The sequence below is a fragment of the Stegastes partitus genome, unplaced genomic scaffold (assembly GCF_000690725.1).
Source record: "Stegastes partitus isolate 25-593 unplaced genomic scaffold, Stegastes_partitus-1.0.2 Scaffold1123, whole genome shotgun sequence".
Classification (NCBI taxonomy): domain Eukaryota; kingdom Metazoa; phylum Chordata; class Actinopteri; family Pomacentridae; genus Stegastes; species Stegastes partitus.
Window position 1 is genome coordinate 31776 of NW_007578854.1, and position 27663 is coordinate 59438.

At 46.0% G+C, this 27663-nt stretch overlaps 1 protein-coding gene across 1 annotated transcript in view; it reads right to left on the reverse strand.

Annotated features, from left to right (window-relative positions):
• The window catches only part of LOC103368102 (nuclear factor 1 B-type), a 71451-nt gene that overhangs the window by 15304 nt on the left and 28484 nt on the right, over window positions 1-27663 (reverse strand). The window contains exons 3-8 of the mRNA XM_008296354.1: window positions 20217-20273; window positions 18359-18427; window positions 5133-5253; window positions 4115-4233; window positions 1241-1372; window positions 924-1108 (exon numbers count right to left, since the gene is read on the reverse strand). Of these exons, the coding sequence (XP_008294576.1) occupies window positions 924-1108; window positions 1241-1372; window positions 4115-4233; window positions 5133-5253; window positions 18359-18427; window positions 20217-20273 (683 nt within the window). The remainder of the gene's footprint in view (window positions 1-923; window positions 1109-1240; window positions 1373-4114; window positions 4234-5132; window positions 5254-18358; window positions 18428-20216; window positions 20274-27663) is intronic.

Here is a 27663-nt window from a genome sequence, read left to right on the forward strand (position 1 = left end):
CCGCCGCCGCCTCCCCTCCAACCCTGCTCTGGAGATGGAGCCGTCTACGAGGCCTTTGTTTACAGTGAGAACAGCGGGGATATAAAACTCACATAAATATCACACGGCTCTCTCATCTATAGAGACGCCTGCTCGCTCTCTCCAGCACACTGGCCGCAGTGTGTACCCTGAATGTATAAAGAGCCCGAGGCCATTTGATTTACTACTACGTCCTGATACTGTTTTGTAAGTCACATGTGACTGCAATCGCAATAGTTTGGTTGACTTTTTTATGGAGTCATGCGTGTTTTTTTTAAAGAACAACACAAATGTAAGCCTGGGAACGTACGATAACATCCAGCTGAGAATATACGCTGCTGCTTCGTCACATGATGAACAGTTCTTATGTATTTAGTACCGTTTAATTCACTTTAAATTAAATTAATTATGCTTTACAATGACGGCTGCAATTATCGGTTTGCGTCTGACCATTACATCCCCACACAAAACAAGAAAGACATGTAAATTGTGCTCAGCTTGGGCGCATAAATGTGAGGTTTTGGGATTTTTTTGGACTTGAGATCAGAATTTAAAAAATGTAATTCCAGAAAGACATCATTCATTTCACAAGGAAATGACCAGAAGCAGGTTTTCGATGAAAGAAAAAAAAAAACACAAAACAAGCAAAAGCTGCTGATTTTCTCTTTTTCAGACGCACCAATGAAGCGGTAATGAAATAATGACAAATGCATGCTGTAATTTATCTTATCTTTAATCTCTTGAGGTCAGATGGGAGCGGAGCCGAACCAGATAACAAAGAACGACTAGAGGCCACGAGCGTCGTGCCAAAAAAAAAAACACCCTTCGACTTCGGGCTTCAAAAAAAAAAAAAAAACTGGCTTACTGCCCCCCTTTTTTTCAAACGCATGATAAAAAAGACTGACCTGGCTGCTCTGCGGGCTGGACGGGTCATATGACGGCACGTAGCTCTTGAGGGGATCAGCAGGGTTGAGGTGGGGCGGGTAGCGGATGGTGGTGTGCGAGAAGTAAGGCGACGGCGCCGGGGGCAGGATGGCCGAAGCCGAGAACTGCAGGGGCGAGTGCGGAGGGGGGCTCCTCGTCGATATAACTGCAAGAAGAGGATAGAGTGAGCGAGCGGGATAAAACAATCATCATTGATCTCCGAGGCTGGATTAAGTGCATCGATGGATTTTCTTTTTTTTTTTTTTTTGAGGACAAGATGGCTCCGGACTGAACTCACCACTGTGTCCTACACCTGTTAGGCCTGGGTGATGAGGCTGAGGGAAAGTGCTGAGTCGTGGTGATGAGTCCTGCGGGGAGGTGGGGCTGAACAGCGGCTTCTCTGGCTTCTTCATGGTGGGAGAGGACATGTCTGCTGGTGGGGAAACACAGAAATGCACGCTCACGGTTAGAAAGCAACTCAAAGGTTATTGCACAAACACCTCCCTATAGCTTCTGCTAATGCGTCCATTTCTCATGAACGAAAGGAATTAAACGCCAAAAAGTGAATTAACACAATCAAGCAGCAGAATCTGATCTGCTCGGGATTAGCTCACGATGAAAAACGTGCTTGGCAAATTACCGGGTCAGAATCACACATAATCTCAGCGATCGGTATAAATCGCCGGACATCCCCGAGAAATGAAAAATGTGTCTTTCGTCATGTCTGAGCAGACGATTAAAGCCGGCCGAGTGACACGCAGTTGTAAAAGCAGCTGGTCGCTCAAATGGGATTTAAGAATTTCCAGACCCCCTCACGTAAATAGAATATTACACTGTTACGTCTGCTTTGCTCGGCGGAGTCCTGACGAGCCGCCGTAGCTCCCCACGAATAATCCCGCAGGGCTCAAGACGTGAAATTTGTTTAGGAAATTTCTATAAACTGAAAGTACGCGCACAAACTCAACTTACAAGTCGCTCATTATTGCTGCTCTACACTTTCATGAGCAATGTTCTGCTGTCACGGCTGCGCGGTTTTCAATTTTCCATGGTAAGACACACTGTCTGAAGGGAACGTGATAACAAATAGATGCGAGAGGCAATGGCCTATGTCTGCCCGTGCTTCCTCTATGAACATTCATCAAGTGCTTTTCTGGTCTGTCACAGATTCTTGGGGGTGTATAACTTCCACATCATCCATCTCTTTCCCCCCTCAAAATAAGCTGTGTAAAAACCCCCCATTCTTGATGCATTTCTATAGCATTAACCGTCCTCGCCTCCCTTTTTCTCAAAAGCAGGATCCAACCCGAGGAGTGACGGGGGGAGAAGAGAGAAAGAAAAAAAAATCACTCATCTTCAGAGGAGAGAGCGACAAAAGGTGGCTGGAATTCAGGGGGATTTCCCAGGCTGAGGTTGCAAGAGGATACAGGCTTAAGTGCTTTCATTTTGTGTCAGAGGGAGAAATACCTTCGAGAAGATTTATATCGCTGCTTAATGTTTTCATTAAAATAGGAAATATTTTCTGCACAAGCGGCATTCAGCCTCTGGTCCTGCTAATTAACTCCTTCAGAGACCGTTGAACTGGACGATTAATTAACAGACGCTTCAAACAAAAAAGTGTCCGTTAGATCAGATCTTTTCGCTTTAAACGGATAAACGTGCAGCTAGAAAAGAAACCTAAAGCGCGCAGCACTTTCCCAGAGCAAGAAACACGAGAGAGAAACAATTTCTTCCACTACATGGTGAGGTTTTGTCGAACGACAACCATGTGCGCGACATGACTGCTTGGCATTTGGGAGGACTCATATGGGTTTAATATCACCCCACTTCTCATTTATTCTCTCTTGACAGAATAATGGCTGTCTTTGGAGAGTTTCCTACCCACTGCTTTCCCTTTCTCCTCGCCCCAAGTGTCTAAGTTTACGCAGTGCAATACTCTCCGGCCTTGTGCACAGGGACACGCTGAAATTTTCATGTACCCACAATGGGTTGTGGCTGAATCCCACCAGTGCTGTGTCTCTGGTGTATCATCTGGTGTTTTCCTCTCCCAGCCTTCCTACTTATTATATTAAAATGAAAAAAAAAAAGAGGAGGAGGAGGTGTTCAAAGTTCAGATTCAAGCTAAAAAATAACCACAGCAGCAGGCTTCTTATTTCCAATGACTCGGTCTGCCACAGTTAAGAAGAAACTACCGCCTCTGCCGGCGAGATCCAGATGCAGCGCGGGCATCCGAGTGTTGAAGGAAGTCAGCGGAGAGCGAGAATGATCCGGAAACATGGGACAGTGAGGCCTTAATTAAAAGGGCGACAGGTTCTGCACTGCACCGGGAGACGACGTAATGAGACATGCAAGCTGTCTTGTGAGGATCTTGCTCTTGCGTGGAAACAAGCGTGCACACGTCTCTATCTTTTTCTAGCTGTAAGCGACACACATGGGTACGCTTTGTGTATGAATCCATCAAAACTCGACCAACTGATGAAAGTTCAGCCACAGAACTCATGCGACACATCGGCCCTAATCGCTCGATGTGATTTCTGCTCACAAGGTGTTTTCAAGTTTCTGTTTGACGATAACGTCTGAACGCTCATAAATAACACTTGTATAAAAGTGAGCCTCGCATTATGGAGCTCATCAGGAATGCGACGTGTTGTTGACTGTGATACTCAGCATTGTGGAATCCAGCGATTCCTTTGTGTAAGCGACAGGTGCAGGAGAATAAGAGATTTACAGTCAAACTGCAGTTCAAATGGGTTTAAACATTTATATGACTGTTGATGCCTGAGGCTATCTCTGACATGGTATGTATTTTAAGAGGGTTGAGCAAGTTCACGAGCGGAGAAACCAGATGCAGGTCATCCGCAATGAAAAGGAACGGCGGTACGGAGGAGCACGACGAGGCCGGAGACGTAAAAAAAAAAGAGCTCGGTAGCTGTGGTGCGAGGTGCCGGCTTTGATCGAATCTGTTTGCACGCGACAAGGATGGAAGATCTTCTTATCCTTCAGCAAATTCTGTCAACATGCTCTTGTGCAACGCTGAGCTCTGCAAAGTTGCACTCTGGATGTTTGCATAACTGCATGAATGTGACGGAGGGTGTTACTGGCAAAGTGCACTCATGCCTGATGAACCTCCCCAAGGTAAATAAAAAAAGCGGTCAAATAAAAACAGGAAAATCACCTCCGTCTCTATCGTGCCAGTTCGCCCGACTGCTGGCTGGTGAGCTGGGTGACGAGTAGAAGTCGGGTCCTGTCGGGCTGGTGTCCATGTTCTCCTCCATGTTGGTTTTGGGCCTTTTGCTGCGGAGCACACGGAAGAAGTTTGTGGCTCAACAAAGGCACTCATTCATGCATTTAATTTGCGCTTCACAGTTTTTAGGGTTGCAAGGTGGTGTCAGGAGTGTCTGGCAAGGATGCATTTGCATTATGAGAAAGTTTGGCTAAAGGGATGTGTTGACAATTTGGTAAATACCCAGATTTGGTTTGTTGTGTAGAGTTAAAGAAGACTGATAACACTCTGATGTAAAGGGACATTATTTGACTATTTCTTTGGACACCCAGTCTCACAGAACACCATCAAAGACACCTACTGAGCAACAACTGGTAATATAAGCCCTACCATTCTAGACACAAAAAAGACTCCTTTAAATACGATCAGTCATACAGCAGAGCTAAAATATACTTTTATTTATATCTTAAAGGTGCTGATAATTGCTGTATTCCCTCAATAAGTGAGGCACTTTGTTCCCTTTGGATGATGATTTCTTTAGAAAGCAACTATTTAGGAAAGGAATCATTAAATTAAATTTTTTTTAAAGAATTGTAGGATATAATTTTGTATTTAATCTGAATAAACTAGAAGATGGTTAGCTTAGCTTAGCATAAGAGCTAGCACAAGCCAAAGGTTGCATTTTCTGGTACAAGTGAGACATAATGTGCTAATTATTAAGCTTTAGAGGTACACATTTTTAATACTGGACAGAGTCAGGCTTTATGCTAAGCTAAGCTAGCAGTCATATCATTGCATAAAAGCAATGACTGGCATCATTATTATTTCACCTGAAAAATAAATATATAACAACATCTTCAACGATCATGCGCTGCCCTTGACATAACTTTAACGAGAGATTTGCGCTAATTACACGAAATAAGAGCAAAGTCACGACAAAATCTGCTCTGCCGGTGCAGCTTCCACTGACCTGCCGGGAGGGGAGGACAGGGAGCGATGCAGTCCCACGCTGGAGTTCAGGTCATGGTAGTAGGGTTGGCTGGGCATGTCAGCCATGGAGAAATTCACCGCTGCTCCGTGGGTGATGGGCACTGTAGAGGACACAGAGAAAAAAAAAAAAGACGGAGTTCAATGTCAGAGCGAGTGCTGTCTTTCTCTATCCCCGCATCTAGAGACGCACAATTAATTGCACAATGGCTTGACTGACTGTTTATTGACGCTTTGCGTTTAGAGGCATTGTGTATCAAATTAAGCGCTCCCTATTGACAGGTTAACAGTCTGACCATCACAGGCGTTTCTGCTGAGCACTGATTAACAAGTCGGCCAAAGTGGTTGCGGCTGCAGGAGAGAACACTTTGAAGAAACCTGCAGCTGCACTCGTACGCTGAATTATTATCATTACTCATGGTTGTATATATTAATGTGACCTTACCAAATGACAGTGAAATATGTTCCTTTTTTTTTTTTTTGGTGCCTCTGATTTTTTTCTTTAACCATTTGTAAACTACATTTTCTCCTCTTCTTCACAGCCCGCTATAACACTTAGCAGTCTCCTCGCGTAATGATTTACAGTGGAAAAGGTGTTGTTTTTCTTTCTGCGGTCAAGGTGAGGGATATTGTTTCACGGGAGGCCAGGCCTGTGTTTACAGAACAAAAGGGGTTCACCACCCATCCTCGCTCTCTCTCTCTCCCCCTTCCTCGTCTCTCGGCTTCCCTCTCTCTCTCTCTCTCTCGGCAGTGTGTGGCCCGCGAGGCAGCCTGCAGCTCGAGCGGTTGGTTGGTTTGGAGTGGATGAGAGGATGGAGTGTGTGGCGCCGTCTGTTGTGGTCTGAGGTTCACCACTGGCACGATCCCTCCGCCAGCCTCCGCCCTGGCAGCCCACTGCAGCCCTGGCAAAGGCCCCTACCCGCTGCTACCCATACCGAGCTGTCTGTGGAGGAATGCATCCGGCCCGAGGACGCTGAATACAAGACCATTGTTTTATTTCTTTTTTTTTTTTTCATTCATGGCTTAGGATACCCCCAACCATCTCTCTGTGTGCTGGTCTCTCTTTAGCGCTCTTTCTCTCTTCTTGGCTCGCCGCAATATTTGTGATGCCACTTGGCCACCCTGCCAATCATCTCATTTATTAATCTGGGCTTTGACTTTTCAGCCAAAAGGAGAAAAAAAAAAAAACTGTAAATCAAACAATGATGCTGCAAAAAAAAGCAATCATTTGCCACACTGTGCTGCTTCCTCCAGATTACCTCATCCTACTGTACGAGGAGAAAACTGAACGTCCTGCAAAAAAAAATGTTTTGCTCGAGTTCAGCTCAAGAGTTTCATTTCGCCCGTGCATGCCCACGTTTTCTGTTGACAAAATATTTTTACACTTGCAGTCGGGGCTCCTGTTGCATTAATGAGTGTCCTCGTCGAAATGCTGGATTGCAAGTCAGCCTTGAACTCCGCAGCTCCCTTTGATGGACTTCAAAGAATGTCTCAACAGCCCGGAGAGTTGGGAGAGAAGCGCGATGACGGACGAGCGGCTGCTTAGATATCTTCCCAGGGAGCGACCGGCTGAGTGAGTGACAATTCCTGTGCGTCCGTCGACCTTTTTAAAATTCCAGCTCAACTTCAGTCGGCTTTAGTGAAACCAGGCTCGGTCACATGAGAGCAAACATGGCAGCGTAGTGGCCATCTGGTCAGGGGGCAAATTAAACGCTAAACAAAAACACAGACTTTCAAAAGGATATTCGGTCTCTGAGCGCCGAGACGGGCAAGTTTTGTCTTTCCGAGCACATTGTGCGAGACAATCACGACGATTTTGCATCAGGAACATGCAGGAGATGAACAAGTTCAGCGTTAAATGCTGTTTGTTATTATGTAAGCTGGACAATAGGATGAGTTTTCGGACATTGTAAAAATAAAAGCCTCATTAAATTTCATCTCTTTAGTAGTTTGATGTGCTGGTTTGTCACTTTAAGGCTGCCATTAACCTTTATTAGCTATTTTTTTGACTCATCTTTAGCGTATAAAACTGCTCAGCATAATTTCCCAGAGCCTGACACATTAAAACTGCTCGCTTTGTCTAACCCAAATATATTCACATAAAGCTCACATTTGTGAAGCCGCAGCTGACATTTTTGCTTAATAATTGATGAAGCATCACTCTAATATTTAGAGGGAAATTCAGTATGGTGATTAGCAGAATTTATTTCATCCCTCTCTCCACCCAGTGTGCCTTCAGACTGACCACAGCGCACACAGACAACGGCGCGCTTCTGGTAAACACAGGTTGTCGAGGGCGACTGGAGTCTTTGTGCACCGCGGGCACGTTCGCCGGAGCTCGGAGGCAGCACAGGTAAACGGTGCCTTGACGTGCCCCTCAGTTATCACAGGACTCGCCGAGGAGCAACTGTCAACAGCTCTGCAGAGAGCAGACATGTCTATACAGATGAGCGCAGGCTCGCACAGACAGCTGCACGCTCAAGTGTTCCCTCTTTATTGCAGAGCGGGCCGGCCAGGTTGCAGTAAATGCAACAGTCGACGTGTAGATCTTTAAAGAAAAACTGCATTGCATGGAGCAGTCGAGGAGAAAAAAAAAAAAGGAATCAGGCGCTATTATCTGTATGGAAACAAGTGAAGGCGTTAGTCTCTTCACACCCACGCAGGTGCTGTCAGTTACATCACCTGATTTGCCCTCTTCTTATCACCGTGCGAGCATGTATAGGCCGTGATTGAGCCGACAGCTTCCTGCGTCTCATTACCTCAGCTGCACCTGTTACACCTATAAGTAGCTTTGGTGTCTTAATGTGACCCCCCCCAGTTTAGCTCCACCCGGCTTCAACCCGGGTTAATTCAGCGTTAGGTGAATTAATAGCTGAAAATACCTGTGTGGGCGCGAGGGTATGTAAGTACAACACATCAAGGCCTCATCCACACGTAGAAGGGTTGTTGTTTTTTTTTATTTAAATGCTATTTGTTTAGGCTTTACATGCACATGTAAACGCAGCTTTAGCATGCTGTCAGCAACCCTTTTTGAAAAGCAGGGTGAAGATTTTCTGAAGCAGTGTTGATACGCCGACAGGAAAAACAGGGCGCGCGAGGTTATCTCCTTTTGTGAGCCGATTTTGTGCAAATGTGGCCTAAATAGCTGCTGCTGCTGCTGCTAACCTCGCTAACATGACTTCTTACATGTACAGCACATACATGCACAGTTACAGAGGCATCCGATGCTGTATGCTTCCTGCCCCCCCCCTCCCCACGTTGTTGATAGCCTGCCAGAGGTCCAGCCATTTTCCAGGCTTCTGATTGGTCAACAACTCCGCAGCGGTAGAGTTGCTGCATCGTCGCCTATTGATTTGGCATGCTCTCAAGTTGGTTTTTGTTTGAGAACGAAGAAGAAGAAGAAACGCATTTCAAAAAAAAAAAAAAAAGAAATACCCGTGTGGACTCGGCCTGCAACAATACAACAGCTGTGTACTTACTTCTGGACACTCGCACCAGTTCTGCAACACTGAAGACTCCTGATTTGATGAAACTGTCTTCCAAATATACTGCAGACAAAAGGACCATGAAGACAAATTATGCGGCGATTATTGTAGCTGCGATCATCAGTTAAACACATCTGAAATGCTCATATGTGGAGGGTTTTTATTTGTGGGGTGTAAAATGAACACAAACACTTAAAAAAAAATTGCATTTGACGTATTATTTTTTCTTTTATTACTGTTGGTATTTGTGTTTATTTTATCTTTTTTTCTAATTGTTTTTTTCTTAAATTTGATTTGAATAATATTTTGGAATTAGGACAGAACATGATGATAAATTAAAGACAAATAAACAAGTATAGATCATTTAAGATATTTTAAAATGAAGAAACCGTCGACCGCTCATCAACCGTCCTTTTCTTTTTCATCCAGCATTTTTACTACCGTGACATTTTAGTCGCTAAGCTGAGAATGAGTGGATTGTGGAAAAAACAGTTGCTCCACTTGTTTTTCATCCGGCGAGGTTTAAACCAGCACACGGCGTAAAACCATTCTGCCCGGCGCGATAAAGAGTGACAGGACAGGTGTGCGAGGAGGAGGGAGAGCCACGCGGCGGAGAGCTGCTCGTACGGTGAAAAAAGTAAAACTTAATAACTGCCAGCGTTAATGCTGTTATGCTAAGATACAGTATTACAGCGAGAAACAACCCATCCAGGAGTGTAATTTACTGTCGTGCTGATATTAAAGATTATTTCGAGAATATGAGACTGCTTCATTCTTTCCAAAGTAAATAAACTGCTTTGGGTTGTTTCAACACAGCCTGATTTTTTTTTTCTTTTTGTTTTCAGAAAACTATTTTTAGGGCTAAATAAAGTACAGTCCTAATGTATTCTGTTGGTACATTTGTTGAGAACTGCGTGACCTGCTCAGGACTCGGCATCACTAATCAGAGGCTGTCAGTCAACTAAAACAGCCAGACAAGTTATTGACACCCAAATGACTCCGGCTCCGCTTTGATTCCATGCCAAGGGCGCTCGGTCTGTGCCAGAAAGATAGACGGGCATCTCGATTGGCACCTAAAAAGCTTAATGCCTCCAGTGAGCCAACGGCTTTTACAAGGAACTGTGCCACTGCCGAGGGCCTCCCAGGCCTGAGTCATTGGCTCGCTAGCATGTTTTCCTTGGCACCGGTATCAGCAGAACCTGCTCTTGAGGTAGAAAACTAATTATACTTCTCAAACTATTTTCATTCCAACATTGTGACGACACAGCGCAGGTCAGTCCAGGGGAACAACAGCACTGTCAAAGAATATTCTCCACGGCTCGGCTTTGCTGGCTCACCTTGACGCACTCAGCTAGCAGCCAAAAGCGCAATCTGCTGTAACATTTTCACTCCGGATCTTGAGTGTCTCTTGCTTTTTTTTTTTTTTCTTTTCACAGTATTTAATGTTGTCACTGGAGCGATGACAATTCAGTTTTAAAGAGGTAATGAAATTTTTATTCCTCCTTAGTCCGCGTAAAGTTAAAACCTTGGGCCTCAGGTAGACTTTAAGTTTTAATTTTACACAATTTCACCACATATATCAGGTTATATTAACTTTTTTTTTTTAAATCAATGACCTCCTTTTGTGCAGTTTAATGCATGACATGATATATTTTTACATGCTTACATGCACCTACAGCACATTTTTTGCAAGACAGTAAAAGCTATTTTGCCTGCGAGTCACAGAGTTCACAAGACTTTGTAAACCGGGCAGGTTACGGTGTACATAAGCCGCTGTACAGTGGGCGAGCTGCAGACGAACAATAGAGTGATGACAGGAGGGAGGAGGGAGGATGACTGGCACTGTACATACCTGGAAGAGGGTTCTTGCCTGGCTCATTGTTACTTGGACTTCCTGACTGCTGCGACTCTGCAAACACACAGAGAGAGAGAGAGAGAGGGGTGGGGGGTTAGTATAGCAAGAAGACAACAACATCCCACAAACACAGTGATTATTAGCAGCAGCAACAACCAGGGACCATGTGTTGTGTTACTTAAAAGTCAATTTATTTGCACTCCTAAACTCAAAATGAAGACGAAACTTCTGTCAAAAAGACGACTTTTCTTCCCGGGAGCTTAAAGGTTTTTCTCTTATCTGCTCGTCAAGAGGAGCGTACCCGCTGTACATTAAACAAGACAGGTTTGTTTGAACAGCGGGATCATTAATGGGAGCGCAAACTGAAGAAAAAAGCTCTGCGTCTGACACGGGATAACCTAAAAGTTTTCACCGGCGGACCTCTGGGTAATTTTTCAAAGTGTCTGGGGGAGTGCTGGGGGGATACAGAATGTGTTCGGTCCTGCTGTGCAAGGTACAAGCACAGAACAAAACACTGCGAGAGGACAGGAGGGGCGGAGAAACACAAGGAAACATGAGTGGAATTCTTTCCACCGGCTATGGTGCGCAGGCTTCGGTATGAGGCGTCCCGGACTGACGTCTTTTACCTTGAAGCCTCACTGGGAGGGGAGTGTATCATTCCTCAGTAGTTCCTGGTTGATCACCGACAGGCACTGGGGCCCTTTCTCCTTTTACATCATGCACCACAAAAGTTATGAAACATGAACACGAGTGGCATAAATCACTATCCGATTTCAATCTGCACATGCAGTGCTTTTGTGAGCGTGTTGGAAATAAAAAGAACCAGTGAGTCAACCTCGCAAACTCCTACTGCACGGAGCTGCCGCTGCGCCAAGCAGTTAACGGCAGCGTCTAAGCAGACCCCGGTAATGATTCAAACTGGCCCGAGCCCACACATGCCATGAGACAGGGAGGGTGCGATGAGAACCAGCAGGGAGATTATCATCTACACCTTTAACACGGGAGAGCTTTAGCATGAGGCAGAAGAAGCTGGAGACGTGAACTCAGATACCCTCGCCTTGCAACAACACCCCTTTTCCTGCCGCAGCTCTCATGAGCTGCGTTACAGAGGCAACGCAGAAAAAGGAAAGCGAGGGGGGTGGACGAGAGGAGAAGAAAAAAGTTGAAAGATTTATTCCGTTCTTGCTCTCTCTCTGTGTCGCTCTCCCTCTCTCTCTTGTTCCCCCACTCCTAAATTTGACTATTAAACAGCACTGCAAAAACAGAATGTTCTTGGCCGAAGCTCAACAATGACAAAGTAGGGAGGGAGAAGGACCATACGTTAAGCAGAAAAAAAAAAATCCCCCTTTTCAGAAAGCTTAGCCCTAAAAACGTACGAGCAAGTTGCGGCCGTACAACACATCTCTGCTGCGCTTCCTGAAAATATAAAAACCACGAGCTCGCTTCTCGTCCAATAATCCTCTTGAAGATGTTAAAAAATCATTTTCATTGCTGATTATTTCTAAAAATGACATCTTCAGATGGCTTCTTTTGTTCGGCAGTTTAAAAATAAAATATTAAAAAAATCAATTTGCAATGATATGAAACAGGAAAAAGCAGCAATTGTTCAAAGTTGAGAAGCTCAGAAGCGCAGAATGATTGGCATTGTTGTTTGCTAAATTATGAAGAAGATTGGGTTTCTTCTGCGAGAAATAAAAAAAAAAATCTGCATCGCGTCGTGCACTTGCACAGCGAACATGTCATTGTCTGACGTCAGCCAAATAGTTTCCTTTGGCTCGCACCAATAAACAGCGAGTCCCTTTTAGTTTCCCCCCAACATGCACACACATCGACTGTAAAGAAGCTTTTGTGGGCCAGTGGAGGTTTGTGTGGATTTGCCACAGCACATGTCCATGAAGTGATTGCTGGGAGCTCAGTGGCCTTCTTGTCTCCCTGTCTTCTCCCCCCCTCCACCTCCTCCTCCCCCAACCCTTGCCACTTTCAGAGTCATCCATCAGTCTAGTTACAACTGCCAACTCTGTGCTTATACTCCCCGAGAACCGCTGAGAGGGGAAAGAAGCAGGCCGGGGCAGAGAAAAGAGCACGGAGGAGGAGGAGGAGGAGGAGGTGAGCGCTGAAAAGGTACGGAGGAGAGAAAAAAAAAAGAGCGGCGAGGAGGTGGGAGAGGTGCTCCGGTTCAGTTAGATCGGATCAGAGTTTTTGTGTTTTTGTTTGTGTGTTTCTCTCTTTCTGCTTCTTCGAGGGCTGAACAGGCAAACCATAACAAAAAGAGCAGATGGTCGTGGCAATTAGAGATCCCAGGCAGCATCTTCCAGCATGAGGCCCCACTGTAGCACCAGGAGAGACCACCTGGATGACTCAAGGTGGGATACAAGCATATGGCACATCTGCCAGGCCTGCACCGGAGCTGGAAACACCTCCCCAATTGCATTACATTTTACCTTTGACCCAAGAAGGGCAGCTTTCGTGCTCCTTCTTTTTTTTTTCCAGGGCGATTATGTAGCTTGCGCATTTGGACGGCTGCGGATTTGTTTGTTTTGTCTATTGTTCTCTTGTTCTAAGTGGCTTCCTTTCAAGCAAATGACAAAATAAAAAAAAAAAAAACGTGGAAGCTCGCCTTTTTTTTTTGTAATTCAACAGGTATTTAAATAAAGCATCTGTTTCAAACCGTGCAAGTGAAAAAAAATAACACAGCTCTGGAACAAAGTGTGTTTAATTTGTTTTTAATTTTTTAAAAGGACTTCCAGACGTTGGATATTCGGAGCCTGAGGCCCGCTATCTGTATCTCAAAGGTGTCCTGTGCAGAAGCCCGGCCAATCTGATAGTCTTCAAATAAACAGTAGTGTAACCTGTAAATAAACAGTTGCGGCCGAGGAGGCTCGGCTTTGCCCTGGGAGCTTGGCAGGGCTTGATCACAGGGCCAGACACCACACACACACGGCCTCGCGCATACACACACACACACACACATAAACACACACGTACACACACGGCCCTTTTCCAAAAACAACATTTCTTGGCACCCTCCGTCCCTGCCACTTGTTTAAATAAACAAACCGGTTCATGAAGGAAGTGAAAAAACAGTACCACGTATGAATCAGATTATCCACTGTTACTCAGCAAAAAAAAAAAAAAACGCAAGGGGGGAAAAAGCAGCAGAGGGGGCTTGTGGGTATTTTGGATGTGTCCACGAGTTCTTACACCTTCTTGTCCGGTGGGATACTTATCATACCACTGTAACAATTAGGGCAATTAGGGGTAATGGCAACAGAATTCTGGCTCGGCAAGAAAGTTTCTCAGTGCTTGTGAGGTTTCTCTACGCCCAAGTGTGTTGCTCGCCTGGATTTTATAATCACTAAAACACTCACACACACTCTCCCTAACCCACCCTCTTCATTTTTGGCATGATACCCATTCTGTTCCCACTAAATTGCAGAACACACATGCACATACACACACAGCGTGGATTAAATTAGCCACATAGTTTGGGAAACTTTCTTTCTTTCTTTTTTTTTTGACAACCGCGGTGCACGTTTCTAGCCCGCAAACACTTGCAGACACGTACAGATATCCTTCACAAAAAAACAGTGCGCACGCGCAACATGCACGCCCTGCAGATGCATACCGCTGTCGACATTTCAGGAGGAGAAGCCTGTCTGGCAGCCATTTTATGCCGAGCGGGGTTCTGTGCACATGTATAGCACTCTGGCTGCCAGAGGCATGGGTCCCGAGCCAAGACGCATTTCAGCAGCCTGGGGAGGCGAGGGGAGGGGAGTGTGGAGGAGAGGTGGAGAGGGGTGGACTCCCAGAGAAGTAGGGAAACAGAGAGAGGGAGAGGGGCAGAAAATATCGACCTAATTACGGAGCAGCTCCGATGCGTAATGTTTCGACAATACAGCTGCTCCTGAGTAAATATTTGATGTGGCCGTGCAGACTTTTTCTCTGCTCGGTGTCCTCCTGCTTTTTCTTTCCTGTTCCGGTGCAGGAGAACCTGTCCTTCCTTGGAAATGCGCGGCCTGAAACGTGCCTCTGTGTGTGTGTGCAGCACGGCGGCGGCGGCGGGGTCACGCAAGTCTTGACAGCGTGCATAAATGACTGTACATGTGCTGGTATGCGAAGTGAGCGAAGTGTACTTTGTCCCATGTCCTCCTCTGCTCCTGGTTTCTATCACTCACAGCTTCGCCGATGACCTCACGCTAGTCGGGCCGGCGTCCAACAACCAGCAGAACCTGCTCCCTTCTTCTCCAAATCTTTCTTCCTTTCTCCTCGCTATCTGTCTATCGCTGTCCCTGCGTTTGCAACAGTATCCGTCCTCCATTGTGTCTTTTCATACCCACCTCTGTGTATGTCAACTATTCACCGTGTATCTGTGACAATATCGTCTTATCCGCAAATTTTCTTCTTTTTTTTTTTGGACACTTTCCTCTCTTTTTCTTTTAATGTTTCCATCTGTGTTGGTGCTCTCGTCGCCCCCCCACCACCCCATATTACCGCCTTTTTTATTTTTTTTTTTATTTTAACGTCCCCCCCCTCTCTCTCTCTCTTCACTCTCATTCTATCTCTTTGTCTCTCTATCTCTCTCTTCTCTCCCTCCCTCACGCTTTGTTGTCTAAACAAAGTGGCCTTTATCGGGATGAGCCGCAACCCAAACAAGCCAAACAAAAGATATGGGCGAGAAAATCTGCCCGCAGAAGAGGGAGGATCTTATCGTGCCAGCCTTTTGTGTGCCAGCCTGCCAACTGGCGATGCCCCCCACCGCCGACCCCTCCCTGCACACACACACATATACACACCGAATTCTGGCATCTCGGGCCCCCCCACCAGGACTCACGCATGGCATTCTGCAAAGAGCTGGCACCTGACCTGGCCGAAAGGAGAGTGATATAGACGGCGGGAAGACAAATGCCGCGCCAAATGGAATCGCCATCTTGGGGGTGGCATTGTCTCTGCAAGGACGATGGGCTTTGACTAAGCAGTAAATCAACGAATTGCGGAGGGGAAAAAAAGCGTCCCGGCGCGGTACAGAAAGCGTGCATCTCGATACCTGTGCGCACACGCAGAAATGCGTAGCGTTGTGTTGTTGCTGTGACAAACTAGGACCGCGCTGCCCCAGTGGCGGCTACACACTGTGTGACACTGTAATGATTATCTCATAATTGGAACAAGGCGAGTATTTCTTATTGGCTTAAAGGAGCACCTGGTAATCCGGATAGCCGCCCTATCAAATGACTGCCACTGACGGGGAATGCAGGTACAGTAGGATGAGTTACACACACACTCAGACACACACACACACACTCAGACACACTCAGACACACACACTCAGACAAATGAGACAGAAAAGCAGAGAGAAAGTGAGAGGGGCAAAGTTGAAACGTCTGTGAGAACAATGAAATGTTGCCTTCTTTTCTCTAAGACAGACACCACAGACTTGTTCAATAGAGCAGGAGGGGAGACACACACACACACACACANTGGCTCGCCGCAATATTTGTGATGCCACTTGGCCACCCTGCCAATCATCTCATTTATTAATCTGGGCTTTGACTTTTCAGCCAAAAGGAGAAAAAAAAAAACTGTAAATCAAACAATGATGCTGCAAAAAAAAAAGCAATCATTTGCCACACAGTGCTGCTTCCTCCAGATTACCTCATCCTACTGTACGAGGAGAAAACTGAACGTCCTGCAAAAAAAAATGCTTTGCTCGAGTTCAGCTCAAGAGTTTCATTTCGCCCGTGCATGCCCACGTTTTCTGTTGACAAAATATTTTTACACTTGCAGTCGGGGCTCCTGTTGCATTAATGAGTGTCCTCGTCGAAATGCTGGATTGCAAGTCAGCCTTGAACTCCGCAGCTCCCTTTGATGGACTTCAAAGAATGTCTCAACAGCCCGGAGAGTTGGGAGAGAAGCGCGATGACGGACGAGCGGCTGCTTAGATATCTTCCCAGGGAGCGACCGGCTGAGTGAGTGACAATTCCTGTGCGTCCGTCGACCTTTTTAAAATTCCAGCTCAACTTCAGTCGGCTTTAGTGAAACCAGGCTCGGTCACATGAGAGCAAACATGGCAGCGTAGTGGCCATCTGGTCAGGGGGCAAATTAAACGCTAAACAAAAACACAGACTTTCAAAAGGATATTCGGTCTCTGAGCGCCGAGACGGGCAAGTTTTGTCTTTCCGAGCACATTGTGCGAGACAATCACGACGATTTTGCATCAGGAACATGCAGGAGATGAACAAGTTCAGCGTTAAATGCTGTTTGTTATTATCTAAGCTGGACAATAGGATGAGTTTTCGGACATTGTAAAAATAAAAGCCTCATTAAATTTCATCTCTTTAGTAGTTTGATGTGCTGGTTTGTCACTTTAAGGCTGCCATTAACCTTTATTAGCTATTTTTTTGACTCATCTTTAGCGCATAAAACTGCTCAGCATAATTTCCCAGAGCCTGACACATTAAAACTGCTCGCTTTGTCTAACCCAAATATATTCACATAAAGCTCACATTTGTGAAGCCGCAGCTGACATTTTTGCTTAATAATTGATGAAGCATCACTCTAATATTTAGAGGGAAATTCAGTATGGTGATTAGCAGAATTTATTTCATCCCTCTCTCCACCCAGTGTGCCTTCAGACTGACCACAGCGCACACAGACAACGGCGCGCTTCTGGTAAACACAGGTTGTCGAGGGCGACTGGAGTCTTTGTGCACCGCGGGCACGTTCGCCGGAGCTCGGAGGCAGCACAGGTAAACGGTGCCTTGACGTGCCCCTCAGTTATCACAGGACTCGCCGAGGAGCAACTGTCAACAGCTCTGCAGAGAGCAGACATGTCTATACAGATGAGCGCAGGCTCGCACAGACAGCTGCACGCTCAAGTGTTCCCTCTTTATTGCAGAGCGGGCCGGCCAGGTTGCAGTAAATGCAACAGTCGACGTGTAGATCTTTAAAGAAAAACTGCATTGCATGGAGCAGTCGAGGAGAAAAAAAAAAAAGGAATCAGGCGCTATTATCTGTATGGAAACAAGTGAAGGCGTTAGTCTCTTCACACCCACGCAGGTGCTGTCAGTTACATCACCTGATTTGCCCTCTTCTTATCACCGTGCGAGCATGTATAGGCCGTGATTGAGCCGACAGCTTCCTGCGTCTCATTACCTCAGCTGCACCTGTTACACCTATAAGTAGCTTTGGTGTCTTAATGTGACCCCCCCCAGTTTAGCTCCACCCGGCTTCAACCCGGGTTAATTCAGCGTTAGGTGAATTAATAGCTGAAAATACCTGTGTGGGCGCGAGGGTATGTAAGTACAACACATCAAGGCCTCATCCACACGTAGAAGGGTTGTTGTTTTTTTTTATTTAAATGCTATTTGTTTAGGCTTTACATGCACATGTAAACGCAGCTTTAGCATGCTGTCAGCAACCCTTTTTGAAAAGCAGGGTGAAGATTTTCTGAAGCAGTGTTGATACGCCGACAGGAAAAACAGGGCGCGCGAGGTTATCTCCTTTTGTGAGCCGATTTTGTGCAAATGTGGCCTAAATAGCTGCTGCTGCTGCTGCTAACCTCGCTAACATGACTTCTTACATGTACAGCACATACATGCACAGTTACAGAGGCATCCGATGCTGTATGCTTCCTGCCCCCCCCCTCCCCACGTTGTTGATAGCCTGCCAGAGGTCCAGCCATTTTCCAGGCTTCTGATTGGTCAACAACTCCGCAGCGGTAGAGTTGCTGCATCGTCGCCTATTGATTTGGCATGCTCTCAAGTTGGTTTTTGTTTGAGAACGAAGAAGAAGAAGAAACGCATTTCAAAAAAAAAAAAAAAAGAAATACCCGTGTGGACTCGGCCTGCAACAATACAACAGCTGTGTACTTACTTCTGGACACTCGCACCAGTTCTGCAACACTGAAGACTCCTGATTTGATGAAACTGTCTTCCAAATATACTGCAGACAAAAGGACCATGAAGACAAATTATGCGGCGATTATTGTAGCTGCGATCATCAGTTAAACACATCTGAAATGCTCATATGTGGAGGGTTTTTATTTGTGGGGTGTAAAATGAACACAAACACTTAAAAAAAAATTGCATTTGACGTATTATTTTTTCTTTTATTACTGTTGGTATTTGTGTTTATTTTATCTTTTTTTCTAATTGTTTTTTTCTTAAATTTGATTTGAATAATATTTTGGAATTAGGACAGAACATGATGATAAATTAAAGACAAATAAACAAGTATAGATCATTTAAGATATTTTAAAATGAAGAAACCGTCGACCGCTCATCAACCGTCCTTTTCTTTTTCATCCAGCATTTTTACTACCGTGACATTTTAGTCGCTAAGCTGAGAATGAGTGGATTGTGGAAAAAACAGTTGCTCCACTTGTTTTTCATCCGGCGAGGTTTAAACCAGCACACGGCGTAAAACCATTCTGCCCGGCGCGATAAAGAGTGACAGGACAGGTGTGCGAGGAGGAGGGAGAGCCACGCGGCGGAGAGCTGCTCGTACGGTGAAAAAAGTAAAACTTAATAACTGCCAGCGTTAATGCTGTTATGCTAAGATACAGTATTACAGCGAGAAACAACCCATCCAGGAGTGTAATTTACTGTCGTGCTGATATTAAAGATTATTTCGAGAATATGAGACTGCTTCATTCTTTCCAAAGTAAATAAACTGCTTTGGGTTGTTTCAACACAGCCTGATTTTTTTTTTCTTTTTGTTTTCAGAAAACTATTTTTAGGGCTAAATAAAGTACAGTCCTAATGTATTCTGTTGGTACATTTGTTGAGAACTGCGTGACCTGCTCAGGACTCGGCATCACTAATCAGAGGCTGTCAGTCAACTAAAACAGCCAGACAAGTTATTGACACCCAAATGACTCCGGCTCCGCTTTGATTCCATGCCAAGGGCGCTCGGTCTGTGCCAGAAAGATAGACGGGCATCTCGATTGGCACCTAAAAAGCTTAATGCCTCCAGTGAGCCAACGGCTTTTACAAGGAACTGTGCCACTGCCGAGGGCCTCCCAGGCCTGAGTCATTGGCTCGCTAGCATGTTTTCCTTGGCACCGGTATCAGCAGAACCTGCTCTTGAGGTAGAAAACTAATTATACTTCTCAAACTATTTTCATTCCAACATTGTGACGACACAGCGCAGGTCAGTCCAGGGGAACAACAGCACTGTCAAAGAATATTCTCCACGGCTCGGCTTTGCTGGCTCACCTTGACGCACTCAGCTAGCAGCCAAAAGCGCAATCTGCTGTAACATTTTCACTCCGGATCTTGAGTGTCTCTTGCTTTTTTTTTTTTTTCTTTTCACAGTATTTAATGTTGTCACTGGAGCGATGACAATTCAGTTTTAAAGAGGTAATGAAATTTTTATTCCTCCTTAGTCCGCGTAAAGTTAAAACCTTGGGCCTCAGGTAGACTTTAAGTTTTAATTTTACACAATTTCACCACATATATCAGGTTATATTAACTTTTTTTTTTTAAATCAATGACCTCCTTTTGTGCAGTTTAATGCATGACATGATATATTTTTACATGCTTACATGCACCTACAGCACATTTTTTGCAAGACAGTAAAAGCTATTTTGCCTGCGAGTCACAGAGTTCACAAGACTTTGTAAACCGGGCAGGTTACGGTGTACATAAGCCGCTGTACAGTGGGCGAGCTGCAGACGAACAATAGAGTGATGACAGGAGGGAGGAGGGAGGATGACTGGCACTGTACATACCTGGAAGAGGGTTCTTGCCTGGCTCATTGTTACTTGGACTTCCTGACTGCTGCGACTCTGCAAACACACAGAGAGAGAGAGAGAGAGGGGTGGGGGGTTAGTATAGCAAGAAGACAACAACATCCCACAAACACAGTGATTATTAGCAGCAGCAACAACCAGGGACCATGTGTTGTGTTACTTAAAAGTCAATTTATTTGCACTCCTAAACTCAAAATGAAGACGAAACTTCTGTCAAAAAGACGACTTTTCTTCCCGGGAGCTTAAAGGTTTTTCTCTTATCTGCTCGTCAAGAGGAGCGTACCCGCTGTACATTAAACAAGACAGGTTTGTTTGAACAGCGGGATCATTAATGGGAGCGCAAACTGAAGAAAAAAGCTCTGCGTCTGACACGGGATAACCTAAAAGTTTTCACCGGCGGACCTCTGGGTAATTTTTCAAAGTGTCTGGGGGAGTGCTGGGGGGATACAGAATGTGTTCGGTCCTGCTGTGCAAGGTACAAGCACAGAACAAAACACTGCGAGAGGACAGGAGGGGCGGAGAAACACAAGGAAACATGAGTGGAATTCTTTCCACCGGCTATGGTGCGCAGGCTTCGGTATGAGGCGTCCCGGACTGACGTCTTTTACCTTGAAGCCTCACTGGGAGGGGAGTGTATCATTCCTCAGTAGTTCCTGGTTGATCACCGACAGGCACTGGGGCCCTTTCTCCTTTTACATCATGCACCACAAAAGTTATGAAACATGAACACGAGTGGCATAAATCACTATCCGATTTCAATCTGCACATGCAGTGCTTTTGTGAGCGTGTTGGAAATAAAAAGAACCAGTGAGTCAACCTCGCAAACTCCTACTGCACGGAGCTGCCGCTGCGCCAAGCAGTTAACGGCAGCGTCTAAGCAGACCCCGGTAATGATTCAAACTGGCCCGAGCCCACACATGCCATGAGACAGGGAGGGTGCGATGAGAACCAGCAGGGAGATTATCATCTACACCTTTAACACGGGAGAGCTTTAGCATGAGGCAGAAGAAGCTGGAGACGTGAACTCAGATACCCTCGCCTTGCAACAACACCCCTTTTCCTGCCGCAGCTCTCATGAGCTGCGTTACAGAGGCAACGCAGAAAAAGGAAAGCGAGGGGGGTGGACGAGAGGAGAAGAAAAAAGTTGAAAGATTTATTCCGTTCTTGCTCTCTCTCTGTGTCGCTCTCCCTCTCTCTCTTGTTCCCCCACTCCTAAATTTGACTATTAAACAGCACTGCAAAAACAGAATGTTCTTGGCCGAAGCTCAACAATGACAAAGTAGGGAGGGAGAAGGACCATACGTTAAGCAGAAAAAAAAAAATCCCCCTTTTCAGAAAGCTTAGCCCTAAAAACGTACGAGCAAGTTGCGGCCGTACAACACATCTCTGCTGCGCTTCCTGAAAATATAAAAACCACGAGCTCGCTTCTCGTCCAATAATCCTCTTGAAGATGTTAAAAAATCATTTTCATTGCTGATTATTTCTAAAAATGACATCTTCAGATGGCTTCTTTTGTTCGGCAGTTTAAAAATAAAATATTAAAAAAATCAATTTGCAATGATATGAAACAGGAAAAAGCAGCAATTGTTCAAAGTTGAGAAGCTCAGAAGCGCAGAATGATTGGCATTGTTGTTTGCTAAATTATGAAGAAGATTGGGTTTCTTCTGCGAGAAATAAAAAAAAAAATCTGCATCGCGTCGTGCACTTGCACAGCGAACATGTCATTGTCTGACGTCAGCCAAATAGTTTCCTTTGGCTCGCACCAATAAACAGCGAGTCCCTTTTAGTTTCCCCCCAACATGCACACACATCGACTGTAAAGAAGCTTTTGTGGGCCAGTGGAGGTTTGTGTGGATTTGCCACAGCACATGTCCATGAAGTGATTGCTGGGAGCTCAGTGGCCTTCTTGTCTCCCTGTCTTCTCCCCCCCTCCACCTCCTCCTCCCCCAACCCTTGCCACTTTCAGAGTCATCCATCAGTCTAGTTACAACTGCCAACTCTGTGCTTATACTCCCCGAGAACCGCTGAGAGGGGAAAGAAGCAGGCCGGGGCAGAGAAAAGAGCACGGAGGAGGAGGAGGAGGAGGAGGTGAGCGCTGAAAAGGTACGGAGGAGAGAAAAAAAAAAGAGCGGCGAGGAGGTGGGAGAGGTGCTCCGGTTCAGTTAGATCGGATCAGAGTTTTTGTGTTTTTGTTTGTGTGTTTCTCTCTTTCTGCTTCTTCGAGGGCTGAACAGGCAAACCATAACAAAAAGAGCAGATGGTCGTGGCAATTAGAGATCCCAGGCAGCATCTTCCAGCATGAGGCCCCACTGTAGCACCAGGAGAGACCACCTGGATGACTCAAGGTGGGATACAAGCATATGGCACATCTGCCAGGCCTGCACCGGAGCTGGAAACACCTCCCCAATTGCATTACATTTTACCTTTGACCCAAGAAGGGCAGCTTTCGTGCTCCTTCTTTTTTTTTTCCAGGGCGATTATGTAGCTTGCGCATTTGGACGGCTGCGGATTTGTTTGTTTTGTCTATTGTTCTCTTGTTCTAAGTGGCTTCCTTTCAAGCAAATGACAAAATAAAAAAAAAAAAAACGTGGAAGCTCGCCTTTTTTTTTTGTAATTCAACAGGTATTTAAATAAAGCATCTGTTTCAAACCGTGCAAGTGAAAAAAAATAACACAGCTCTGGAACAAAGTGTGTTTAATTTGTTTTTAATTTTTTAAAAGGACTTCCAGACGTTGGATATTCGGAGCCTGAGGCCCGCTATCTGTATCTCAAAGGTGTCCTGTGCAGAAGCCCGGCCAATCTGATAGTCTTCAAATAAACAGTAGTGTAACCTGTAAATAAACAGTTGCGGCCGAGGAGGCTCGGCTTTGCCCTGGGAGCTTGGCAGGGCTTGATCACAGGGCCAGACACCACACACACACGGCCTCGCGCATACACACACACACACACACATAAACACACACGTACACACACGGCCCTTTTCCAAAAACAACATTTCTTGGCACCCTCCGTCCCTGCCACTTGTTTAAATAAACAAACCGGTTCATGAAGGAAGTGAAAAAACAGTACCACGTATGAATCAGATTATCCACTGTTACTCAGCAAAAAAAAAAAAAAACGCAAGGGGGGAAAAAGCAGCAGAGGGGGCTTGTGGGTATTTTGGATGTGTCCACGAGTTCTTACACCTTCTTGTCCGGTGGGATACTTATCATACCACTGTAACAATTAGGGCAATTAGGGGTAATGGCAACAGAATTCTGGCTCGGCAAGAAAGTTTCTCAGTGCTTGTGAGGTTTCTCTACGCCCAAGTGTGTTGCTCGCCTGGATTTTATAATCACTAAAACACTCACACACACTCTCCCTAACCCACCCTCTTCATTTTTGGCATGATACCCATTCTGTTCCCACTAAATTGCAGAACACACATGCACATACACACACAGCGTGGATTAAATTAGCCACATAGTTTGGGAAACTTTCTTTCTTTCTTTTTTTTTTGACAACCGCGGTGCACGTTTCTAGCCCGCAAACACTTGCAGACACGTACAGATATCCTTCACAAAAAAACAGTGCGCACGCGCAACATGCACGCCCTGCAGATGCATACCGCTGTCGACATTTCAGGAGGAGAAGCCTGTCTGGCAGCCATTTTATGCCGAGCGGGGTTCTGTGCACATGTATAGCACTCTGGCTGCCAGAGGCATGGGTCCCGAGCCAAGACGCATTTCAGCAGCCTGGGGAGGCGAGGGGAGGGGAGTGTGGAGGAGAGGTGGAGAGGGGTGGACTCCCAGAGAAGTAGGGAAACAGAGAGAGGGAGAGGGGCAGAAAATATCGACCTAATTACGGAGCAGCTCCGATGCGTAATGTTTCGACAATACAGCTGCTCCTGAGTAAATATTTGATGTGGCCGTGCAGACTTTTTCTCTGCTCGGTGTCCTCCTGCTTTTTCTTTCCTGTTCCGGTGCAGGAGAACCTGTCCTTCCTTGGAAATGCGCGGCCTGAAACGTGCCTCTGTGTGTGCAGCACGGCGGCGGCGGCGGGGTCACGCAAGTCTTGACAGCGTGCATAAATGACTGTACATGTGCTGGTATGCGAAGTGAGCGAAGTGTACTTTGTCCCATGTCCTCCTCTGCTCCTGGTTTCTATCACTCACAGCTTCGCCGATGACCTCACGCTAGTCGGGCCGGCGTCCAACAACCAGCAGAACCTGCTCCCTTCTTCTCCAAATCTTTCTTCCTTTCTCCTCGCTATCTGTCTATCGCTGTCCCCGCGTCTGCAACAGTATCCGTCCTCCATTGTGTCTTTTCATACCCACCTCTGTGTATGTCAACTATTCACCGTGTATCTGTGACAATATCGTCTTATCCGCAAATTTTCTTCTTTTTTTTTTTGGACACTTTCCTCTCTTTTTCTTTTAATGTTTCCATCTGTGTTGGTGCTCTCGTCGCCCCCCCACCACCCCATATTACCGCCTTTTTTATTTTTTTTTTTATTTTAACGTCCCCCCCCTCTCTCTCTCTCTTCACTCTCATTCTATCTCTTTGTCTCTCTATCTCTCTCTTCTCTCCCTCCCTCACGCTTTGTTGTCTAAACAAAGTGGCCTTTATCGGGATGAGCCGCAACCCAAACAAGCCAAACAAAAGATATGGGCGAGAAAATCTGCCCGCAGAAGAGGGAGGATCTTATCGTGCCAGCCTTTTGTGTGCCAGCCTGCCAACTGGCGATGCCCCCCACCGCCGACCCCTCCCTGCACACACACATATACACACCGAATTCTGGCATCTCGGGCCCCCCCACCAGGACTCACGCATGGCATTCTGCAAAGAGCTGGCACCTGACCTGGCCGAAAGGAGAGTGATATAGACGGCGGGAAGACAAATGCCGCGCCAAATGGAATCGCCATCTTGGGGGTGGCATTGTCTCTGCAAGGACGATGGGCTTTGACTAAGCAGTAAATCAACGAATTGCGGAGGGGGAAAAAAGCGTCCCGGCGCGGTACAGAAAGCGTGCATCTCGATACCTGTGCGCACACGCAGAAATGCGTAGCGTTGTGTTGCTGTGACAAACTAGGACCGCGCTGCCCCAGTGGCGGCTACACACTGTGTGACACTGTAATGATTATCTCATAATTGGAACAAGGCGAGTATTTCTTATTGGCTTAAAGGAGCACCTGGTAATCCGGATAGCCGCCCTATCAAATGACTGCCACTGACGGGGAATGCAGGTACAGTAGGATGAGTTACACACACACTCAGACACACACACACACACTCAGACACACTCAGACACACACACTCAGACAAATGAGACAGAAAAGCAGAGAGAAAGTGAGAGGGGCAAAGTTGAAACGTCTGTGAGAACAATGAAATGTTGCCTTCTTTTCTCTAAGACAGACACCACAGACTTGTTCAATAGAGCAGGAGGGGAGACACACACACACACACACACACACACAACACACACACACACACTGTGGGTCTGTCAGGGTTTTGAGACTTATGGAATCAAGTGGGATCCCAGCCCAGACAAGAACAATGAGAAGCCATACAGTGTGCAGTCGATTGTGTGTGACCCAGCTCACTTGTATCTCTGCGAGTCCGCCTGAATCTCCCGACGAGAGCACGCTCACGGCCGCCTCGGTGTGTGTGTGTGTCTGTGTGTGTGTGTGTGTGTGCGGATCATCCGTGTGTGTTTGTTTCTAATCGTTGCATACTAATGCCGGTGAAGAGCGGGCCCTCTTTCTCTTCGCCGAGTCTCTGTGCCTTCTCCTCCGTAAACTCTCACGGCAGTGAAAAGAGGAGAACATTTTAACTGAGCCGGGAGGACAACAGGCTCCTCATTGAGGTCACCAAACAGTGTGGACGGGGAGGGAGCGCATTCAGCAGCGAGTGGGCCTTGAACAAGAGACTGAATGGCCTGACGGATCATTAGCCACACCGGCCCCGGAGAGGAGAAGGAAGAACCTGGCAGCAACAAAAGGATACACAGCGACAAAACTAAGGATGCAGATGAGGGTTAATCCATCTAAATTCAACTTCCCCACCTTTTAATTTGTGAAATAATGTTTACCCACCTCTGTACAGATGCACACATCGCATGCATTTACAGTGCGGAGACGGAAGCGAAAACACTCGCTCCCATTCAAGCGGCCGCGCTGAAGCGCACGTTGAGTTTTGCACACGCATGTGCACAAACAGGGCCGAGCATCCCGCGGTGAGCTGATCTGTGCTGTGCAATGCAGTCAGCGACCCGGCTGCAGACAAACTACACAACACAACGCGACACACTGGCTCATCTGTCCAATGAAAAATGAGCAGGCTAGTCTCCAGTCAGCACACTGCGCCCCACTTAATGTTTCCAGCTCTTCCTGCTCTCTTGTTTGCACCTTTCTCACACTGTGCCCTTTCCTTTTGCCTTTTATTACACTCCTTTAATATCTTCTCTCTATTTTTCTCCCTTGTTGCTGCCACTATTCCTGTTGCAGTCCTCGCAGCTCGCTGACAAACTTTTTTTTATCTCCCTTGCGACTCCTGAAACAGTCCGTTTCTACCGTGTGTTCAGATACTCTGTGTTTGTGTTTGATTAGGAAAATTGTTTGAAACAGTTTAGCAGTGGATCAACAGAAAATCAATTTTTGCCATCTTATTAATCATTTAAGTCTTTAATTACGCAACAATTCCCAGGACTTTATGGCTTCAGCTTCTAAAACACGAGGATTTGCAACTTTTCTTGCTTTTTAATCTTTGTAAATTGAATATATTTGAATTTGCGACTGCTGATAAGTGGAAACAAGCCGTCTGAAGGCGTTCACATCGGCATTTTGGTCTATTATCTGACATTACATAAACTAAATAATCTATTAGTCGCGGAATAATCAACAGATTCACTGATAGTGAAAGTAATAATCAGACGCGGGCTGAAAACTGTTTACACTTACACAACACGGATTAGTTGATTTTCCAAAAGTGGGGTCTCATCATTCACGAGTTTAATCAGCGTCAGGTCTAGCCTGTGAGAAAAAAGAACTTTGCATCTGTGTTGAAACAATGGGGCCCATCAATGGCCAACCTCGCATCTTTTTGGTATGCACCAAACAAACAATTAGCTTTGTTGCGGTGTAATTGACTGGCAGGACCGGGTGGCATTTACATTCGCCCGCTGTTGCCACCCTGCCATTCGGCGGGCTGGGGTAAAAAAGAATAGGTCCATACGAGGGTGCAAGGTTGGCCACATCTCTCTGGTTCGAAGACACCGCTTCTTTTTTTTTTTTTTCTCCCCAACGGTGGCAAACTTCCAAGCAGGAGCGTTTTTGTTTTTTTTTTTTTCTTCTAATGCACGTCTGTGGAGGAAGGAGGGAAGGAGGGAGGGTGGAGTGAGGACGAGACTATAGATTTAATTATGCATGCGTGTTTTCTCATTCATTGTA